Source organism: Micropterus dolomieu, linkage group LG02, assembly GCF_021292245.1.
Source record: "Micropterus dolomieu isolate WLL.071019.BEF.003 ecotype Adirondacks linkage group LG02, ASM2129224v1, whole genome shotgun sequence".
NCBI lineage: Eukaryota > Metazoa > Chordata > Actinopteri > Centrarchiformes > Centrarchidae > Micropterus > Micropterus dolomieu.
This window is the reverse complement of record NC_060151.1, coordinates 23,682,683-23,705,426: the sequence shown is the minus strand read 5'-3', so window position 1 is coordinate 23,705,426 and position 22,744 is coordinate 23,682,683. Positions and strand designations below refer to the sequence as shown.

Sequence of the window (22,744 nt, the reverse complement as noted above, 5' to 3'; positions counted from 1 at the left end):
ATTAGACATTTAAAAATATTTAAAACAAACGTTTGTTTGTAAATCTCAATCTGAAATATAAAATTTTAAAATATTGAGTATTTGTGAAAATAAAATAATTATTTTATTTTAGTGGAAGCATTATCTAAGCTGTGCTGGACCTGCTTTACTAAAAAAGCTCAAGTGGCTCAAGTGTCAAAACTGCTGCATCTATTACTTTCCTAGTTTCTTGGTGGCACAGATTGGACCAGAACATGCAGATCCACAACTGAAGGTCTGAACAGACTGGGGCTGTAGCTCTGCCGCTAGATGATACTGGCTTGAAACTGGCAATTAGATTAAGCCTAGTAGGCTACTTGCAGTCCATTTTTGTCCTGCTGACAAGAAATACTGTAAACTTTCTGAAAACCACTGTATGTCTTTAACCCTCTGTTGTGTGTGTTGCCCAGCAAGCACATATGTGTCCAAGCTGTGTGTCTCTCCCTCTCTTTCTCTCTATTTTTTCCTCATCCTCTCTTTTCACTCAGACTTCTCTGTGCTGGACCATCAGCCATCCTGGGACCTCTCTCTTCCTGGCTGTCAGTGGCTCATTCCAGATGTTTTGGATCTGAATTGTCATCTTTCAGGAGATTCAGCATCTCCTCTTGTCTCTCTCTCACTTGGACTACATAATGGCAAGAGACACTGACACTGACACCAAAATATTACAGGACATATTTTTTACAAACAAGGTTTTTACACACACACACACACACACTAAGATTTTAGAACCATAAAAACTATTTCTTATAGACCATGAAAAGGGAAGTTGCCTTGGCAAGATCAGATCTTCTCACTGTATCAATTTGGAAACATATTTAAGGAAAAGGTCTGTATGTGTGACCGGTATCCTTGGGCTTAGCCTGTTGTGTGTTTGTGTAGTCTGTTTTCTTTCCAGGTCTCCAAGGTGGAGGTGTGTGGCTCAGATCCCATCGGTTTGTCTACACCTGGGAGTTGCTTGACTTCCCCTCAGATCCATCGTCAACCGCTTATCCTGCGTACAGGGTCACGGGGGGGCTGGAGCCAATCCCAGCTGACATCGGGTACAGCCTGGACAGGTCGCCAGTCCATCGCAGGGCCACACATAGACAAACAACCACTCATGCTAAGGACTCTTTAGGGTCACCAATCACCAATCAGAACATGCAAACTCCACACAGAAAGGCCGGGGCAACTGGGGTTTGAACCCACGACCTTCTTGCTGTGAGATCCATATTTTTTAAATATGGTTACAATTAATCTGTGTGTCCTCATCAAGGTCATTTGTTGCAATGCAAGAAAGTATGGAGAAAAGACTCATCAGATATTTTTCATCATGTTACTGCTATTGTAGCTTTAGTGAAGGGAATCCTGCTTACAGTATGCACTCTAATACCTTAATCCTCGAGATCTGAGAGAGCATAAGTCACTACATCTAAATCTAAATGAACATAGAAGGAACACATAATAACGCTGGTTAAACTAAAGCCTATATCTGCCTCTGGAGCACCTTTGTGGAAGAGTTTTTTTTTTTATTGTTTTCACCTGGTAATGGCTAAAACAGAATCACAGTATCACTCTTCCTCCATCTCACGCCTCTTCTTAGGTATTGATTTGAAGACAATCAACAGGAGGTAACAAGAGAGTGGAGACTCTAAATATTAGTCTAATTTATTTGCAATCACATTTGGAGTAAATCGGAAAGACTGCTTTTGTGCAACGTAATTGCATGCTGTCCAACCTCAGCACCCCTTTTTCTCATACCATAAAACAGAGCATCTGTCGACATCCCTGAGGCCTGGCCATAATATACTTCAACAATGAAGGGTGCAAAATTCAACGTCAGGCCAACTCAGATCATCAGACGAGACATGGCCAGTAATGCAACCCCTTTTATAACCCAAGAGGAGGCAAATCAAATCACAGCCAATTTGTATGAAAGGAGTCATGTGCAGCAGAGGGCGTGAGCACAGAGTCTGCTCATAAGTGCCAGATATGGCCAGACTAATTAGAGCCAAAGCAACGTCTTTACATCATGGAGAGTCTTGATTATATACATATATATGTATTTGTATTGTTATCTTTCAAATAAATACTGCAAACAATGGGGGAATTCTCTCTGGTAAATAGCAACACCCATGTGACACACAGTGGATTACTGTAAACGGTATGTAATCATCTAATGTGTTTTGTCAGAGGGCGGGACAGTCAGTAGAAGTTAAGGGTCTTATTCAAGCATGCTGGTGTTTCTACATGGATATTTTGACAGACCTTGGTGGTGATATGTGGCTTAATCTGCAGCCAAAACACAGCCTCTTTAATCGCATTTAGTTCTATGATTGAGAATGACTTACAGACATGTGAGAACTGTTGGAGCTCAGCTACTACTTAAGGATGGGCAGAACAGTGAGAGGGAGAAGTGAATGAAGTCAGTGAATGTGTGATGTGACAAAAGTGAAAAGGTATGAAAGAATGGAATGCTTGCTGGTAGACTGAGACAATAATTGTCCAGGAGGAGGCGATGGCTGGAGAGAATCCATGCCCCACTCTTTTCCTCACTCACTCTCACTACCCTCCCTCCTTTCCCTCACGATCTCTCGGGGTAATGTATTATGCATTCTCAGAAATAATTTAGCAAAAGTTCTGCTTTTAAAAGCCTCCCTGCCTGTCCCTGCTGTCTTTCTTTAATGTGAGAAAGGCCTCTGACGACCAGTCTCCAAACATCAGCTGATTTGATTGATTTAAAATGAAGGTGCATCAGAGTAGTTCACATGAATCCATAAGCTGTTAAAGGGCCCTGTCATTGATCCACCCACAAATACTGTATGTTCAGTGTGCTATAAAGCACTACATTATTCAGTGAAGACATCAGGGCCTCAGATCAGGAATGATGGAATGAGCAAAACATACTTTTTGTTCATCTGAGGGTAAAGAACTAAAATAAAACTGCAAGTGAGAGAGAACGTGAAATACACAGTAGGCTGTATCAGCACTTTTAAACACCGAAATGGCAGTGCTGTTCTAAAACAACACCCATGTTGTTTTCCATTGAGGTTTGCTATAGTTTCCTGTGGCAGGATGTCAGCCATGGGTATGTGCAGTAAGGCACGGCTCCCTCCTGCTGCAGTAGCTGTCAGGTTCCGACCAATGGATCTCCATTGCCATACCCGGAGGCCTCTAACGGTTCCCTCCTCCCTCTGGGGCCCATAAACAGAGGCAAGGTCATCGTTTTGATACAGCTTGCCATTGATCAAGTTTCCTAATCCCGCCTGGCTGTATAGGGGAAAAGAAGAGAGGGTCACCCAGTCAAACGTTCAGGATTTATTACCACACAAGACTTTTGCAGAAAGCCATTTTTTCTTAGTGATTTGTCGCCTTAAACCTTCATTTCTCATTTGCAGTTTCTACAGCATCTGTTATAGTAATAATAACTTCAAAGAAAGATACTGAGACAAAAATTAAACCACAATAACAAGAATTTATTCACAGATTCATGTGTGTGAATTGTACATTTGAATGATGATATCTAAACAGGAAGTTCCTGCTGCTCACAGCCGGGGAGCAGAGGGCGTATCTTCCTGAGCTTTGCCACCGCACTTCCTGTCCCAACCCATGTGATCATCAGTCCGACAGGAACAGAAACCATGTACATAATCCTTCCCACAATGGTTTTTAACGTGTTTTTTTTAGTTTAATTCTGCATGTGTAGTTGCACTTTAAAGGCTAAACTGAAATGAAAACACAAGATTAGAATGTGCTATCAAAATTGTCTGACAAGTCTTTTACATAATACAGTAACTAGCACTTGGCACAAAGACACAAAATGTAGATCTCACACATATAATTCAAACATGTCCATTATACATGTGACAAGACCCTAATTTACATAAAAACAGTAATTGATTGATCCTTTAACTCCACTTACTGTAAGCTTGTTTAACTGAAGCGTTTCATTTCTTGTTGTTTTAATGGGTTATCTACTCACCACAACACTACTTAATTAGAGTGTAGCAGGTCAAAGGTCAAGCATGTAGATTTCAGGTGGAGAAGTTACAATGACATGTGGCATATACAGTAGGACAGGGCCTGGAAAGCCATGTTCTGTTGCTGCCTCCTGTTAAAAAACGGTTGTCTATTTTATGAATGTCAAGGAATGTCAACGTTTTGACTATTTTCATGCTTTCATGCTTTTTTTTAAATTTAAAAAATCACATCTAGAGGTTTAAATGAACTATTAAAACATACATACAAACTGTTGTTTACAAATATACAAAAATATATTTTGATTCAACAAGCAGGATACCATTCTCCTCTGCCTTCTTTGCTATAGTTTGAGAGTGACAACATGCTGTACGTTGAGAATCAAAGTAGTGACCAAGTTAAAAGTTAAAAGACCAACTATCACATTATATTTAAACCTTAAAACTACATGCTGTACATTTAAATTTGTTTGAGCTTTTTGCTCTCAATCAATTACATACCACTTTTTGTGAAATCCTTACTGTGATTTCTCCCCCAAATCTGTCCAGTCAGTAGGCTACATGGCTCTCTGTGCGATCCACTGGACTTTACTGACACCTGGTGGTGACATGGCTTGGATGAACTAGAATAAAGAACCAAATACTTGCTAGGGAGATTCAGCCAGTTACTTTCAGTTCTCAAACTGTACTGTCTCAAAATTTTGTGATTAGTGCAATACATATATTATATATTGGGCTGGCCATATCTTCGTGTCTGGTAGATTTATTCTACGGCTTGGTGGAAGATGTCCACGACTCCCAAACAGATTGTCAAAGCCTTCATTTGACCAGAAAATAGTAATTATTAATGTCATTATTTAGATTATATTCAGTGAGTAAGGCTGTTAGATGTTTGTATTTAAAGGACTACATACCATGAGATACAATTCAGGCCCTAAAACCAAGGAGAACTGTTGAGCCTTATTCTATCTTGAATAAAATATGAAATTCAGCGACATGACCAAAAATGTATTATTCTTATTCTTAGTGATGGATATTCCCCAGATATCCAAAGTAAAGAGACTGGAGGTCCTCTCATCCAACTGATCGTGAGATTCTTCGCCTAAATTATACAGTCTTAGCACAGCCTTCAGACAATGTGGATCAACAAATGATATATATTTGTGATTAACTGGGCTCTATGAGCATCCAAGACCTGTAGACCAAAGCCTAGACTCGTCAACACAGACAAGAGCAACACTTTTGGCAATACTGCAATCTGTATAAAGATATGTGTATAAATCTATTTAACAAAATAAAACTCAAACACCTAGAATTTAACATCTTAAAAGCAAAAAAAATCCTGTATTTAAAAGATAAAGAGCTTGTCACAGCCTTAGGGAACAACACAAACTGTGCTGAGCTCATGCCAGAAGTGTCTCTTTTATTTTCATTTAATATCTATTCTTAACTTTTTCTCACAATTATAATTACACATCGTGAAAATACATCTATATATCTTATATTCTTTCTATAATTTGTTATCAAGTATTTAATGTGGTTTTATTCATTATAGTATTCTATATATTTGCTTTATGTGCAAACAATCTGTCATCCTTTAATCTAAATGATTATATTTACATTTTAAACCCTGGCTTGTACAACCTGCTTTTGGTTTACAATAGTAATACTAATATGTCAAATTTTAATATGAAATGATGTTGTCATTTTAATATAAACATACACTGATTAATTCAGTCTATAGAGAACATTAATTTTAGGCCCACTGCTGCAGGGACACCTTCCTGAGTCTCTTATCACTTCAGATGCAAACAACCCTGCTCGTGCTATACCTCCTGTTTTAAAGCACTTTTAAAGAATGCAGGTTTAGTATCCAAGCAACACTGACCTCCAGGAGCCATTTCCACTAGATTACAATCACTGACATGTGTTTGATGTAACAACCTGTAGATAATGTATAACGTTAGGTACATTGGAAACGACTAGCATGAAGCACATCCCAATCAACCATAATGACTCGTTTTTATTTTAAGGAAGAAGCAGCTATGGAATCTTAAGGTAACGTGATAATGAAAACTATTTTACAATAATTGGTCACATTTGAATGAATTCCATGCAATTTAAATTGTCTAATTCTACCTTTCCCTGCAGTAACTGGCTAAAGCTCAAAAACAAACAAGCAACATGTTCTTATATCCACCAGATGGCAATAATGAGCTTCAGAATTCAGAACATTTGCGATCAAGACATAAATGCTACTATTGTGGGTCGTCAGAAACTATTGCTGCCAAAGGGCAGTGCAGACAATGTGGTAAAAATAAAAAAAGGGGTATGCACATACACAAATTATTATAATGTATTATTAATTTTCAGCTTGGCTTCCCGTATTTATCTTCTTCTATGCTCAGATTTTAGAGCTGCCACATTTGACAATCACATTTTTCATGTTAAACTCATACATACCAAGTTTAATATTGCCAACATTTGCCAAATATACCATGCTATTTTTGATTTATTTTTACATCCTTTGTTAGCACCATCCTGGCACAACAATTACTTTACATTCAGTTTAGTGCAATTTGAAAATCAAATTGAATCCTCCATGTCCCAGTTTGTGAATGTTACATTGGCTTTGTGTGTTAATACAGCAGAGAGCAAAGACTGTTTACATTCAAAAGCTTTACAGAGAGGGATGGTGCATCCATGCACTCTTGTATAGATTCAAACAAACCTCCCAAATGAATGTGAAGTCTCAAATGTCAGGTTTCCAGCTGCATTAGAAAACATAATACCCAGAAATAATCAAGTACCTTTGGCTAAGACATAACTTTATATAATATTAATTTAGTAGGATCTATCACTTACAGCACCTATTCCATATTGTGAACTGCTGTCTGCAAGTTGATATTTGTTGTACAAAAATGGTAGGAAAGAAGTGACTGACTGCACTTGAAAGGTCTGATGGTATGTTCCTTTAAGGTAAACCTTTTAAAATATTAATTTCCTGTCAAATATCATTTGGGAATGTCTTCAGGGGATGGGATAAAGGGGTTCTCTGCAAAATGAGTGACTTTCTCTCTAAAATCTCTAAAAGATATTTCCTTCAAACCAAAAGCCATAGGTTTTCATCATACTGAAAGTCTAGTGGAGTATATTGATCTTGAATATACTGTGGTGCAAGTTTGTAACATGTTAACATAATGTATAACCCTGAAAAAATCTGTCAAGGCTTTTCCTTGACTGCAGAGGAACTCATTTCATATGTTGCAGTGTATTAATAATGCAGCAGTGTGCAGATCTTTCACAGTTGTACTAAAAATATGTATGACTAATTGCCATGTTTCCTCATAATCACTATATGATGTAGTTCCACACAACCCTTTTACTCTGCACATTCCTGCTGAATCCAGGTGACCTTCTGGAGTGCTGCTTCTCTGGCCTTGCTGCTTGGGGATTAAATTGATGGTGTTGACTGCACACATAAAAAAATAGCATTTATTTTGTAGTGACATCAAAATCTTTCATACATCTACAGGTTGAGTTAAAATTAATTATAAAACTTTATTTTCTTCTTTTCAACTCAACAGCTGTTTCTCTTGGAAAACCTCCAAGTGATAAACCCAAACCACAAACATGGTACATACATCGAACAGCACACAGCGTCATCTACATCATCATCATCAAAAAAAAAAAAAAGAAGAACAGAAATACACATTCTACACTGGAACAAAGCTTAAAAATTATGAGTATAATGGTAATTAAGGAGTATATCACAAGACTGCCCATGTACCATGAAATGTCAAAAACAGGAAAGAAAGTGAGATACAAAAAAAAAATGTTTGATGAAGAAATTAAAAGATAGACGTGGGAATATTTTTAATACTGTAATATCCATCAGACAAACACAAAAGTACATTATAAATTCTTCTCTGACTTCCAGTTGCTCTGTGTCCTTTTTCAACTGGTACTTCTGGTGACATGAGACTTGAAACTTCTGCTCAGACTGATGAGCTCTTTGTACGTAAATCCTCAACAGGGTCATGCAAAGGGGTTACATTCAATAGGGGAGTGCCAGAGAAACAATAATAAAATAGAATTATGATAGAGAAAATAAATTCATTTATTCTGTATACATAGTATTTTTTATTTGGCTTATACATCAGCTAAGCAAAGCATTTCATTCCTGAGGTGCAAGGCTGTTGTCAACTAAATTTTTTCTATTCAGCGTTGCATGTATGTGTGTGTGTGAGTGTCAGTGGAGGGAGTAGGGTAATAGTCTCAACCTTTTCTATTAGGCTAATGTTTCTGTTATAATTTATGTGTAGCAAATAGGGGAGGCACAAGGAAAACTAATCTTGAACAAAAACAAAAGCCACAAAATGCTTGAGCTCAAATATGTGACCGAGCATCTGGTGAGCCTGTGCAAGAATTCAAAAGCCTGCACCTATCCTTCTATGCCTTGCAACTTCAGCTGCTGGTGCGGTCATAGTCACACAGAGACTTGCACTCGCTGGTTTTGCCACAGTGTCATGACACAGCTACAGGGATGAATGGACGGATAAGAAGAAAAGTCAGAAGGGAGCAGCACAGCAGAATGTTCAGGCATACCGACCAGACATGTGACAATTCATGCCTCTAGACTTCATCAGATGAGTGGTTTCAAGCATAAAACAGCCAACAGAGATGGCCGCCAGGCAGCAAAGGATCTTCTTTCATACATGTTAACACAAATTACAAAAACAAAACCCATGGAGCGTACCTACTGGTGAGAATATGGTGCAGCAACAACAACATACCAATAGCAACAACAACTGTCAGTAGAGTAATGCGAGGTAGCATTGATGAGGGGAACAGAGGGACCTGAGAGGACAAGCAGGCAGCGCTGGGTAAATGCTTAGATTTGCATTTCTGTGTACAAAGAGAAGACAAATAGCCCTGTGAGAGTGAGGGAGGTACATAAACCCCCTCTACTGGGTTTCAGCTGGTGAACAAATCAGAACAAATACATCTTACACTTGTGCATGTGTACCGTGTGCTGATGTGTGTGCTGTCAGTTGCAGAGAGCAAAGAGTCACTCTGCCTTTATGTTAGTGTATATGGATTTGAAACTGATCGTAACTGCAGAGCAATGAATCAGATAATGTTGTTAAGAGCAGAAGCAAACCTCTTCATTAAAGTTTCTTTTTTTTGTCAAAGGGCAAGTTCAACATCACTATCAAAATACTGATAACCCATTTACAAAGAAGAAAATATAACAAAGTAAAAACATTCAGCTGTTAAAATGACTTCATACAGTAGCATATTTTTTAAGATCTCTTCAAAATCAATTGGAAATGCATGCACAATGTGAATGAACATTACCTTTTCTTTTCTTTTTCACAATACTGTAACATTGTAGGTTTTGCATTATACCTAGTCTGTTTTACAAACACTTAATGGACACAAATAAAACTAAGATAAGTCACTGACATGCATGCTGTCATGCTGAAAAGAAAAAAAACAATCACAATCCATTATTAACATTTCACATTAAAGCTATCTGACAAAAAAGAAAAATGAATGGAATTAAACCATGAGAAAAGTCAATGCGAGTGGGGCAAGTTGGGAGGCAGGGTTTGTTTGGTGTTGTCACGCGTTAAAAGGTCAAGGGTCAGGACTGTTGGCCGCCCCACTGGCTCTCAACAGGCCGCCGGAGGAGCTCCTCTACATGCCTCGCCACGTCCATGGTGTCGTCCAGGTCGAAGTCTCCGTCCGCATCCAACATAGAGTCACTCCTGCCACAGGACACAGAGTGGAGCCAAACCACACTCAGACAAGCTGGCAGCACATCACCAAAAAAAACCAGCAGGAGCAACAAGACACTCTTTACTCACAAACTACGTGCACTCACACAGAGCAGCTCATATGTTCAAAGGACTTGTTGACTCACATAGGTGGGTATATGCTGTAGGTGTGAGGGTGATTGACAGGTGCTGGGGAGGCGCCGTGATCCATATAGGTTGGGTTCCCACTTGCTGGGTCTGGATTGGCTGTAGCAAACCTGTACACACACACACATAAACCTGAGATAAAAGCCTATGAATATATGTTCGGCAGTTGCCTAAGCAACTACCTCAGCATGTTCTCCAGGCCTCGCTGCATCATTACGGCCATTCTCTGTACTGAAGGTGAGCCAACCGTGGAGACAGGCAGGGAGGAGGGCTTGCTAACTAACAAGCCTAACTCTAATGATGAGTGGAAGACAAGCTCGCTCAGGAACCCTGGCCATCCTTAATTGGCCTCCTCCAACTGTAACAGCTAACTAATAGCTGATCTGAATTCAGGGTCCAATATTTAGTGATTAACTCTAAATGTTGCCACAGAGGGACAACTGGTGGGTGGATGGCAGGGAAGACAGAAAGGAGAGACAGAGCAGGAATGGAAGAACAGGAGAAAAGGTGGACAGGAAGCTTGATACTTACTCGGGCACCACTTGTTTGATTTGCGGTTTCACGTAGCCATCCACTGCTTTGGCTTTAAAACAAACATAGGGAGAGAGAATGAAATCAATCAAGACTTCTGTCCAATAAGGCTTTACAGCTATGATATTAAAATTTGAATGTCACAGCAGCATGTGCAAGCAGAGGGTTGCTTACAGAGTGGTGGGGTATAATATTTGGAGAAAACTTCATCCTTGGGTCTGTCGGGGTAGAGGAACAGGAGGTGATTGAGATCGCTGATGCGGTCAGCCAGAGAGCGAATTGAGAAGTCTTTGGTTGTGTAGGGCATGAGGTTCCATACCATCCTCTCACCTTGAAACACATGACCCACAACACTATATCAGCACAGCAATAATAGTTATATAATCAGATTCTCACCTTGCCATCCCATATAATATTGTCCCTTACACACTAAGCTACTGTAGTTGACAGATAGTAGTAGTTGCAATTATATTATGAAAGTGCCTAACTAACTAATCTGAAGCTTCAACTAGTTGCTTTAAACGTGCACTAATGCATGTTATTGGACTCTTACAGGAAGTGGCAAGGAGAAGTGAACACAATATTTACATGTCAACTGCTGTAACAGAACACAACACTATGAAAGGTGAGAGTGAACCAAAACAGTAAAGTTGCAGGACGAACAGCTAAACAAGGAGCTCTGCAGATTTTGGTGACTGCTTTCACATTGTCATTGTTTTACAATGACAACTTGTCATTTGATACATTGTTAATTTTCTGTAATAATCTGTTACAGCTACGGTTGAGTCTAGCAGCTTACAAGTATGGCTGGCAAAATAACATCTAGCAAGCCAATTTATATTTTTTTCACACCTAAAGCAGCGTTTAAGTTGAGCAATTATTACAGTTATATTTATTAGGTGCACAACAGTTGAATGGGATGCGCATTTTGCTCTGTGTCCTCTATGTCTGGGTAAATTTGCTAACATAATGACAGCTTACATCAACATCTGCTGCTGCAGTAGTCTTTAATAGCTTTAATTTAGCAAAAAGATAACAGGAGTCTTAAAATGTATCTGTTTTTTTGTTTTTTTTTAGAAATTATGCAAATATGGGGATGGTCACAGGTTATTATTTGTCATTTTTGATTGGTTGACTATCTTCAAGAAGGCAGGTATTGCTTGTCTGAAGGCAGACGCCTGGGAGAGAAGAGTAGAGATATTGACGCATAAAAATGGCTCGCTGCAGATAAATGCATAGAGCAAAGTATTTTGGTTTAGTTTCAATCTACATCTATTTGTTAACCTCAGTGTACTGAAACCAACACCAAGCTCAGTGCGTGGTTACTAAGACATGGACGGCGGGACCCATTTTGATTAGAGATATTGCGGGGAAATGAGTGAAGTGACCAGGGAAAATAATTAATCATACAGGCATTCATGCATTCTTGATGTTGGCAATCAAGGCATTCAGCATATGTAGTGGCTGGTTAGTATCTGTTACACCATGTGGCTTAGCATTAATGAAATCTCCCAAACCTAATAACAAAACTTCTTATTGGTAATATCTGTGTCGTGAAGGTAGCACACATTTACATGTCATACCTGCTTTGTTAGGATTTTCTGCCACCCAGGCAATTGTAATTCCTCCAATCTCAGAGTCACTAAAGCGCAGAAGAAAAGTACCGTTGGGTTTGGACATCAGCATGTCCTGAGCCTGCTGCTTGTTCACAAAGCCCAATATGGCTCTAAAAAAAGAGGGTGAGAGATATATAGGAAAAAGAAAAACATTAAAATAGTCATGTGCATTCCCACAACACCTCGATCCTTCACTTTGATCCTAGTTTATTGGCGAGAGCAGATATAGCTTCCCAGGTTGCCTTCGAAAACACTTCAAGTTAACCATTGCCTGAGTTGTCAAGACTGACAAAATATGCTAGCCCAGCTTTCAAGTTGAAAATTTGCTTTTATTTTTATGTTCTGCCACATTTTTCAGCCAAAGATTGAAATTGACAAAAACGTCTGCTTACCCGTCATTCCAGTGTGGTTTGAGATGCTTTTTTGTGAGTTCCATCACACCATCAAACCATTGCCAAAATGTGAAGTTCCTGCCTGGCAAGCTTTCCTGCAAACAAAAGATTTTTAAAAAGCACACATGATTCAAACAGACATGTACATCTTTTAAAAAGGTTTTCAGATTCCCTCATGTCCACCAAGTCCATAAATACAGAGAACAACATGTCCTCATTCCTGCTGTGTTTATGATTTAACCAAGTGTGTAGCTGTATGTGTATATGTTGTGCATGTGAGAAACAGGAAAAATAGAGAGGGTGAAAGTGTGTGTATGTGTATAGCTTATACATCAGTCTGTGAAGTGGCTGAAACTTCATGTTCCTGTAATCTAATGAGACTGATGGTGTGCAGTGAATGTGAGTGCATTTTCTGCCATCACCAGCTGCTCTGAGCCAGAAAATGAGGCCTCCAGCCTTTCACTGTGTGGACAAACAGGCCCATTAAGATAAAGACCTGGCTACCAATGAAGCGTTCTCACTCAAGTCGACTACAGAATAGGGCTGGAGGGACACTGCAAATGGAGCACGAAATATTTCTATGTATGAATAACCAATAGTAAATCACTCCATGGAGAACGAACAAGTATTCTAAATTGCTTACTGAAACTGGCCTGCGGGCATTTTAAAAATGCAAGGAGGAGAAAACCCGCTCCAAGTATGATAGAAATCCAAACATTAACACTGATGATAACAGATAATCAGTAAGCTCTTTATATAAGCTGTGTGTTTATCTTCATAGAGAAAGGGAGGGAGAAAATCAAAAGGAAAGAGACTGGCGCTGACCCTGTTAAACTGTGACCAAGTCATAGTCATGTTGCGGTAGTCGTCAGGGTTGTTGCTTGAGCTGCTGAAGGCCTTTTGAGCCAGGAAGACTAGGTTCTCCTCAGATAAGCCTCGGTTACTCTGCACCTCAGCCTTGTACTTCATGTTGATGGCGTCACACAGCTGAGGCCAAAGCACCTTGTCTGGCACGAGGAAAGGCACCCGTCCCTGCAGATGCAGAGGAGACAGCAGAGGATTTACATGAGCTTTATCGATGCGAGCAAGGAGGCAGCAGAATGCAAAACACAGTCATAGACCAAATGTGCAAACATGAACACATGAACAGGTGCACAAAAAGAAATTTCCAGCAGTATTTATATATTTCATCTTTTTTCCTCAAGCATTAAGGATATTTTTCTTGGATTGATCCACAAAAGGAAATAAACCAAATGGAGAGACAAAACATACGGTATGCCGAAATGAATCTACTTGTTGATTTCATCTTTTTATTCTTCTAAATGAATAAAGGTTATTCATATGCATTGATATTCATATGAAGGGCAGCAACTATTGACAATTTTTACTAGCGTTTAATCTACTAAGTTTTTTTGATTGATTAATGATTCTATAAAATGTCAGAAAAAAAGAGGCTATGTCCATCGAAGGGTCCCTAGACCCATGTTGTCTTTATCCAATTTCTTATATTGTCAAAATGTATCCAACAGAAAAAATCGGCAGACCTGAACAATGGAAAAATATGAACCTATAAATGTTTGTGATTCTTTTTAAAATAATTTACAGTAAGTGCTTTGTCAATTTGCCTCCTTTATTCACAGTTAGGGCTATGCTACAGAAGCTGTGTTTTGGATGTGTCTTTGACTGAAAATGTGATGAACAGAAGGTATAATTGATAAAGAAAACTGCAAAGTTTAGGTAATTTTCTGTAACATTTCAAGACACAGGCTAATTTGAAAGTTTAATCATCTCTAAATAACATTTTGTTCAAACCGACAATCACTCACACACACACACACACACACACACGCACACAAACATTTACTCACCGGCTCTGCAAAAGCGTTGTCCCATAACACAGTTGCTGTGGCATTATTGTCTTGGCTACCGTGAACTATCACTACTACAGGAAGTGATAATGTCTGTTAAGAGAAAGAAGGGCGCTTGTCAGTAAAAGAATGCTGTAACAATAAATGCTCCACATTCTGCAAAACATGACCTTCATTGTATTTCTATGGTTTTAAGAGTAAAGAAGAGAATTTTAAAAGGGAAGAATGAGTCAGTCATCCCATTCCTCATCTATGTGTGTGACTTAGGTTTAAGAATCACCACTATTGTAGGAGTAAGAATGGACAGTCTCTTTGTGTTTCAAGGTTAATGTCATCTTTTCATCCACCTTGTCAGTATGCACCCTCTTACCTTCACTTGAAAAACAAGCTCATTGCCACCAACGCTAAACTGGGACTCGAACAGAATGGTGAACTTCTCTTCTGTGACAGATTCTGCTCCTCGCCTGTCAGATCGCTTGATCCTCTTCAAAGACTACATGAAAGATGACGTGTAAGAATGGGGAATGCTAGATATACGGTATATCTTGCCTACGCATGAGGCTGGAAATGCACAGATCATACATACAGTACATGCATGCATAATTCACTTTGATAAGGACTACAGGGCCGACATGTAAATAATACATGGAGGTATCTTGCTTGGATGTTGCCAAGAACATGCATGATGTAGACCAAACCGAAGCTGTGCTAAAGCTGTAGACCGACTCTCTAAGCATGGATTTGTATACTGTCAATTTATTCTAGGAAACCCCACAGTATTGGAACTAGATTAGTTACAAGTGAAGCTACTGTATTACACCCAAAGGGAACATATTTACCGTTATTATAGGAATTTTATTTATTTTATAGAAATATTATGTCAAGCATAACTATGACCTTTCAACAAAAAGCAACTTTTGCCATGGATTTCCAAACTACTGATGGATATGGTGATCAAACAAATTAGTAATTGCTTCACTTAAGAGCTACATTGCTGGACGAGGACATATTTAACTCAGTGTAGTTACTTCACTTCAGGAACACTCACCATGTTCCTGAAGTGGGCGCTGAGAGTTCCTGTAGTCTGGTGGTACTCCATCACACAGTTATTGTTGAGAATTTCCCCACTGCTGTCGCTGAAGAAGAGAGACAATCAAGGAGTGAATACATTAGCTGCGATGTCTGCTGTTACACACTCAAGTGCTGGGAATTATAGTCTTCCCAGGACGAATTAAAACAAAATGATTCTTGTTTGGTCTGCAGGAGCTGAGTGATAAGCATACAGGATGTAAGAATGATGTTTTTGGTTTAACTACCACCATCTCCATCTTCTCTACATGTGAAAACACCAAGCAGATGTCTGTGGGCTACAGATTGGGTGCCATTATACCAACAAATTTAGATAAGAAACAGCAAAATGATGGCTGAGCTGCTGGACTGCTCAGCCATTCTACGGCCTACACTCTTGGAAGGTTTCTATTAGTCAGGAGGAATGTGGAATGAGGCTGTGGAACAGGCTAAATGTGGATTCTGCATCCACACCATAGATTCCTCTGAGCCACTGTTCAAGTTCCAGCCATGTCTCTGTGGTGAGGTCTGGAAACACACTAGGCCAGGGATCCATCCAAGATCCAGTAATCGCTGTAGAAAACCAAGACTCTTTATCTTAATGGCGCCATGGGAGCTAATTGCAGTGTCTCCACTAGACGGGATACTAAAAATGTGTCTACAAAGAAGAGGAAAGAGCAGGATGGCGTGTTGTTGCTACAATGTCACATAAAAGTGCAGTTATCACCAAATAGGATAAGTCTAAACCAGAACAAACCCAAATGTATTTGTTTTTGTATTTGTTTTTAGTGTTTTCTGTTTTCAATCCACGCTGACATGAATGGGGCACTGGACGTACTTCCTTGTGTTTTCGTTCTTCAGCAGGGCCTTGGCTTGCTGTTCACTAATGATGGTGGCTTTGACCTGCGGAGGGTTCATGTGCACGTTCAATTTCCCACCCACTAAGAGGCGCACTGTAGCGGCAAACTTGGTTTGGGTTTTTAGGACCTGTGGAGGCTGTTTCTCAATGATGAAGGTGCTGTGGAGACAAAAAGAGAGTTAAACTGAATGACAGAACAAATCCCTGCTGATCAATTGGCTCAGTTACTTAAAGTACACATCACGTACATCAGTAGTGGCAACAGGCTAGGTCAAACCAAGCCCTATACGTTTTTCTGCACACAGTCTCCTCCTATATGTAAAATACAATGTTTTCAATAAACAACTAGATTGAAGGTGACCAGACGTGGATCTTCAGAGCAAAGTTTTGTGTGTATGTATTAAAACACCAGAAAGTTCCTTTAAACTCTAGAACCTGCAGCCTTTGAAAACGACCTTAATTGTAACCAAGCGCACTAATGGAAGGTCATGAAAGTAATCACTGTTCAGTCAACCAACAAGTTCAACTGTTACTTTCTTCTGACAATGTTGGTCTCATTTTCTGTCTATCTGGCTTCAGGGGAATATAGAGAGGATGTTGATGAGGAAACATAACCTGTGTTTGTATTGTGCATGATAGCAGTGCATTACTGTCTGAGCGCAGACTTGTCTGTGGCCGATCAGAAATCGCTGTGACAGAGACATGGCTTCTCTATGTCTTAGTGGTCCCTGCAGGGACAATCTTCTAGGAAAGTAGGAGAGGCTGCTGTCAAAAACTTCAGATTACTTCCTGTTCAGAGATACTGCAGGGCTAAAGGACCCTGGCAGATGTGCCTTTGGGCCAGAAATAATGTACTAAAACAAGTTGCATGTGCCCTTGCTTTTCTTTAATCTCTTACACACTGCATGCTCTTTGTCTCTGAAGATCTCTTTAGGTGCATTCAACTTCTATCTTTTGCCTCTGCGTACATTTGAATTCAGTCCTGACTCTCTCTCTGTCATCTCCATCTTCTCCTTCCTCTTGTGAACACAGTCTTCTTCTAACACATCAGGGCTTCTTCTCTCCTCCTGTCCATGTCACATTCTGTACTGATGGGGTTAGATGATGTAATGTGGTAAATGTGATCTCTAGTTGACCTGAACCATCAAAAGGACTTATGCTTTGGCTCAGCATATTTCTCAGACTTTTAACACATGCAAACAGGACATACATTTTAACTTTATATAACTAAAATGTTTTTTTTGAATACATTAATTTCCTAACCATGTAGCCTGTCACCACTACTTAAATCTCTCCTAGACTTGGATAACTCCAAACCCTGAATTTAATCTAACTTTAATTTTCTAATCCTTAAGATGTTCATAAAATTAAACCCCATTTTTGATACTATTTATGATCTGCATTTTATTAAGCCCTTCAATGTTTTTTAAAATCAGTAATTAACTTTCTATATAGTAGTTTTCATTGTCAGTGCAGGGAATGCCATTCCCGTACGGGATAAAAATTGCCTTCACACGGAATGATGCATGTAATTCAGGGTAATTTTATCTCATTTTCTCTCTCTGCTTACTGTTCACTCTTTTTACACTGTATCAGAGCTTTATTAAGTTACTGCTAATGCAAACCTAATATTTCGATCTGCTGCTGCTTCACATTAAAAGCCTTCAACTGGCAAAACACGGGGTCCCACAGGAAAGGCAATGAATTTGCAAGTGATGTTTTGATATTGCATCAGTTAAAAATATTGCAGGGATTGCAGGGTTATGTATTTTTTTGCATTTGGTTCAATGGTTCAAAAAGTGTGTTATCTGGCCTAATGTGGCAATCATTTGCATTTTCAGCTAACTAGATTACAACCTATAGTATTAATCAAGCGTTACTTGGAGCACATAATTAACACACTACATTAGTTTTTGGGGTAACAAGTTACTTTACGACGAGCACTGTGTGGAGGCCAGTCATGGATGCTATTAGAGTTTAGGGGTATCATAAGCAGCTCTGTCTGGATCTTTATTAGACTGGGGTTCAACTGAAATCTTAATTTTTAAAAGACGTAATCTAAAGTGAGATGTCCTCAATTTAGCAGATGTTCCTTGCTCATAACGTACTAAAACAAGAGATTACAAACAAACATGCCCACAAATGCACAAACACACATACAGTAGCTTCACTCATGTGGATGAAATAATTAGGTAGGCAAATGGAATGCCTGAGTAATTTAATTTTAGTAATAGAACTCTTTTAGTAATAGAACTCTGTTGACCACGAAAGCAACTAGGGTTATGTAAGAAGTACTTGCTTGCATAAAGGCCAACACTGAGTGCAGGAAAGGGCAGTGCCTCAATGTACATAACACACCCACCCACTAGCACACATGCTGGGACTGATATACTTTCATTAACGCTATACTGACCTACATTTACATGCTTTTTTTAAGTCAAGCTTTGGAAGTCAGCCTTTAGAAGTATGAATAAACCTTTTACACGAACACACACACACACACACACACACACACACACACACACACACACACACACCTGGTGACCAATGCTGAGATGATATCTGTGATAGTACTGTTGAGTTCATTTAGGAGCTCTTCAATGGGTCCGGGGATGGGCAGCTGTTGTCTGAGGTGCTCTGCCCTCCGAATCTGCTGCCTGTTTTGCCAGATAGTTTCTGCCAGCTTTTCACACCTGACACACACACACACACACACACACACACACACACACACACACACACACACACACACACACACACACACACACAAGTAAGAATTAGACCTAAGCATGTGGTACTAGTGATATGTTTCTACATAATGCTTATAGAAATGTGTACTCCAGAAGGCTTTACAATATCAATATCAATTAAAACCAGATAAATCATAACAACTATTAAGTCTCTAAATGAATAGCTGAGGCTTTTGTCCCTCCAAAAAAGGCATAGAGAAACCAACCAGAAAAATTAATATGTCTCTGTTATTAGCAGCCCATAAACTATGGAAATAAACCCAGCAGTAGTCAATTGAAAGCCTGTAAACCGGTGACCCTTTGCCTTGTGAGGGAGTTTCATGGCTGTGATCTTGGTGGGAGGTGGAAGAGAAATCACCAGGACTGCAGGATGTCCAGGCCTCCCTCCGGCGGGCCCCCGTTGCCTGCCAGCTGTTGCCGTCTCTTCCACTGGATCAGCTCGTCATCCAGAATGATAGTCTGCTGCTTCCTCAACAGCTGCAGTGTTTTTTGGTGCTTCTCTGCCAGGTCCTGTATGTTTACAGAAAAGTCGAGGCTGACTTGCAATCATATTGTGTATGAACAAGATATAGGTTATTTTCTTTTACATGATCGCATCATACCAGTCTATATTTCTGTAGTGTGTTGGCCTCTCTGGTCAGCCATGCCTCCACAGTGGCTCTCTTGCTGAGAAGGGCAGGCTCCCGTAGCTGTCGGTCAGCAGGGGGAAGCGTGGCCAGGCTGGTGAGCTGAGCTGAGGAAGGGTGAGGTTGTTGCCAAAGGGGTGGGGACGAGTTTGAAAAAAGGGGAGGAAAAGCGAGAGGAGGTATAAATCTCTGACCTGTGCACGTAGAGTGTACATAATCCCCCAAGAGCAATAACAATTTACTCAGGAGAACCTCCTCTAGCATAACGCAGACGTCATTAGAGCTAGGTGTTGTTTTCTGAATGATGCAACATATTTGCAAAGGTTGCTTAGGTTATGGAAGCTCCCGGTGTTTGTTTTCCATTTCTGATCCAACATGGGTGGTGGTGGTGCATAGATTAGATGCTTGCCTTTGGTGTGGGAGACCTGGGTTCAATTCCCACTGTGAGACATCCACCATTGTGTCCCTGAGCAAGACACTTAACCCCTAGTTGCTCCAGAGGTGTGTGACCTCTGACATGTATAGCAATTGAAAGTTGCTTTGGATAAAAGCGTCAGCTAAATGAATAAATATTTCAGACAGCTGTGATATGTATGTAGAGTGATCTTTATAACACACTTTCCTTGATATTTCAAAGCTATGATATTAACTAATCGTGAATTAATTAATCATTGATTTTACAAAATGTCAGAATAATAGTAAAATAGTGAATAGGTTTTGTCCAACTTACAGTCCAAACTTTAAATGTATTCTGTTTGGAATGAAATTAAACAGAAAAACAATACATTGTTCAGCAGGCATGATGAATGACACTGTTGAATAACTGATTATCAAAAATGTTGACAATTTCGTCATGCATTACTTTAGAGCAGCAGTAATGAGATGCAAGTCCTCTGGTCTCACCCTGGATGCGGAGGCTCTCCTGGTACTGGATGATGAAGTACTCCTGGTTGTGCTGGAGCTTGCGCAGGTCATTCTCAGTGTCCTGGGTGAGCAGGCGAAGCTCCTCAAAAGCCTGGTTAATCTGCTGGTATTTCTGAGACATGCTGTCCATCATCCCGCCCACCGGCGAGCTCGACTGTCAATTACAAAGTAAGATTGAGAGACAGGCACAGAGAGACAGTTATCGGTAAGGCTGGTTTTCCATTGGATGATGCATGGCCTGTATATTGTCTGTCATTGGATTGTTTATGATAGTTGTTAAGGGAAATGACTGGACACTGGTGAGTTGAGAGCTGAGCTACCGGGAATATCCGTGGGGGATGGAGCAGAGTTACAAAACCAAGCTGGACTTGATGCATTGACCAAAGTTTGTGGCAGTGGGGCTATTTGACTATAAAATCCCCAGTGACCACAACCCTGATGGAACACTGCAAATAGAGAAGTAAGAAATGCATTTACTTATCATACTCAGACAGACTGTGTGGCCAGTTAAAGGTCTAAACAAGAGCACTATGGTGCCTAAAGGTTCAGACTAAACAGGGTGAAATTCAATCAGTCCAAATATGCATTCCACTAATAGAAAAGGCATGTTGTGACTGGAAATCAATTCACCGCAGGAGTTGCTGAGAGTCACATGTTTTACGCACGGCTGGCTTTATGGTTTTATAACTCAGTCCTTGTTATAAACCGTACAATATTTGACTTCCATTTTTCAGTTCCCTCCATATTGCAGTGTTGCAGTGGAGAAATACAAAAGGCCATATTAGAGCATGATTGCTATGAAGCCACAGGTGTTTGTTCATGCAAGTGTATATGTTAGTGGGGATCTCTGTGTGTAGACAAATGCGCAGAAGCGTGCAGGTGTCAGGCTGCGTATGCACTTTACAGTACACTCAAGCACCCTACTCACATTGGTGGCCTCTCTGACGAGCCTCTGCTCTGTGTAGAGGATGTGTTTGATGCATCGGACCAACTCCAGAGGACAGCGGTCATACGTGCTCTGAAAGACAAGGAGCACATGTGCTGTGTTAAGGCTTGTTAGCCCCTGACGAGCGGAATGGCCGCTGCACACAGGACTCACCAATTTAGTCGCATCAAGGAAGCTCGCTAGGTTCTGGAGCCAATGCCGCAGACACACTAAAACCCATTAGACGAGCCTAATGAGACCCATCTCTGAAGCACGGCACACTTCATATAGAGATATGACTCATTAGTATACATGCACATTGTCACGCACCCACCATTGTGGAGTGGTTTATGTGTTACAGTAACATTTTAGTAACCATTTTTCCACTGATGAGTAGTGTAACAAATTGCAGTTACACTTTCAGTTTTACACTTTTAGTTGGAAGTCAGTTGATAATATTCTTGTTGTTTACTGCTTTCAGTGAGAGAATGAAGTTTCATTAAAAGTTGAATTATTTTAATCTAGCTGAGTATACGAGCAAACACACCACTTTAAGATAAGAAAAATATTTCTGATTGATTCACCTCACATATTCTGACTTTAAAGAAAAGTAATATACAGTAAGTCACACTTAAGGACAATTTTCACATATCACACTCAACCACATCAGTATATGTACGCTCATAATCTCTTTAGGAAAAAAACTGAGTGGTAGGAATTCAAGATTGCAGTTTGACTTTACACAGCCAGCCCCTTCCGCCTGTTTCTCTGCCTGATTTCAGGGAGAAGACAAATAAAAGAACAGTCTTGTGAGCAGAGAGCTCGATCATAAATAGCAGCGCTGGCTGGCTACCAAGGCCCTCACTTGGGCTGTCCACTTGTTTTCCCCATGGTGGATACAACCTGTTCTTAAAACATTTTGTTCTCTGTATGCTCTCTTGTATGGACTGGAGCAAGGGAGGAGTTTGAGTTGAACATTTGTACCTTCCAACCACCTGCTTATGATCTTCTCACATTGTAAATAGTTTAATGTAAGTGCTTGCTGAAAACATGGCTACTGTCTGAGCAGTGGAATTCAGAATTTTATGATCGTGTTTCAATTTTCTTATTTGATTGCATGAACAGTAGCCACTTTATGCTAGAGATTTTTTGTTCTTCAGAACTTGTAACTACAGATAAAGCATCAAAAACAATTTGCGGTCCCTTTTACTGACATATCTGACAAATAAATGAAAGACACAGTTATATATATATATATATATATATATATATATATAT

The 22,744-nt window shown here is 39.8% G+C and overlaps 2 protein-coding genes and 2 long non-coding RNA genes across 8 annotated transcripts in view; 1 reads left to right on the top strand and 3 right to left on the bottom strand.

The window, feature by feature from the left end:
* The window catches only part of LOC123967290 (zinc finger protein 385C-like), a 611,432-nt gene that overhangs the window by 293,738 nt on the left and 294,950 nt on the right, over positions 1 to 22,744 (bottom strand). The gene's annotated exons all lie outside the window — the stretch shown is intronic.
* Positions 3,456 to 4,156, bottom strand: LOC123960083. Of its 2 annotated transcripts, none has more exons than XR_006822438.1 (2): positions 3,923 to 4,156; positions 3,456 to 3,725 (listed from the first exon to the last, which is right to left on the bottom strand). It is a non-coding gene; the product is annotated as an uncharacterized LOC123960083 (long non-coding RNA). The 2 variants fall into 2 exon arrangements; XR_006822437.1 differs by having other exon boundaries at positions 3,983 to 4,156.
* LOC123960092 lies at positions 6,541 to 7,989 on the top strand. The gene is made up of 3 exons (XR_006822439.1): positions 6,541 to 6,956; positions 7,388 to 7,442; positions 7,565 to 7,989. It is a non-coding gene; the product is annotated as an uncharacterized LOC123960092 (long non-coding RNA).
* Positions 7,519 to 22,744, bottom strand: part of stat5a (signal transducer and activator of transcription 5a) — a 56,967-nt gene continuing 41,741 nt past the window's right edge. For all 4 annotated transcript variants that reach the window (XM_046034355.1, XM_046034345.1, XM_046034335.1 and 1 more), the window contains 14 exons: positions 19,594 to 19,724; positions 19,350 to 19,501; positions 18,779 to 18,934; positions 16,221 to 16,400; positions 15,363 to 15,450; positions 14,685 to 14,807; positions 14,315 to 14,407; positions 13,272 to 13,478; positions 12,447 to 12,541; positions 12,022 to 12,164; positions 10,613 to 10,768; positions 10,439 to 10,490; positions 9,907 to 10,017; positions 7,519 to 9,751 (listed from right to left, as the gene is read on the bottom strand). In XM_046034355.1, coding sequence (XP_045890311.1) covers positions 9,628 to 9,751; positions 9,907 to 10,017; positions 10,439 to 10,490; positions 10,613 to 10,768; positions 12,022 to 12,164; positions 12,447 to 12,541; positions 13,272 to 13,478; positions 14,315 to 14,407; positions 14,685 to 14,807; positions 15,363 to 15,450; positions 16,221 to 16,400; positions 18,779 to 18,934; positions 19,350 to 19,501; positions 19,594 to 19,724 — 1,811 coding nt within the window. In that variant the 3' untranslated portion in view covers positions 7,519 to 9,627. The remainder of the gene's footprint in view (positions 9,752 to 9,906; positions 10,018 to 10,438; positions 10,491 to 10,612; positions 10,769 to 12,021; positions 12,165 to 12,446; positions 12,542 to 13,271; positions 13,479 to 14,314; positions 14,408 to 14,684; positions 14,808 to 15,362; positions 15,451 to 16,220; positions 16,401 to 18,778; positions 18,935 to 19,349; positions 19,502 to 19,593; positions 19,725 to 22,744) is intronic.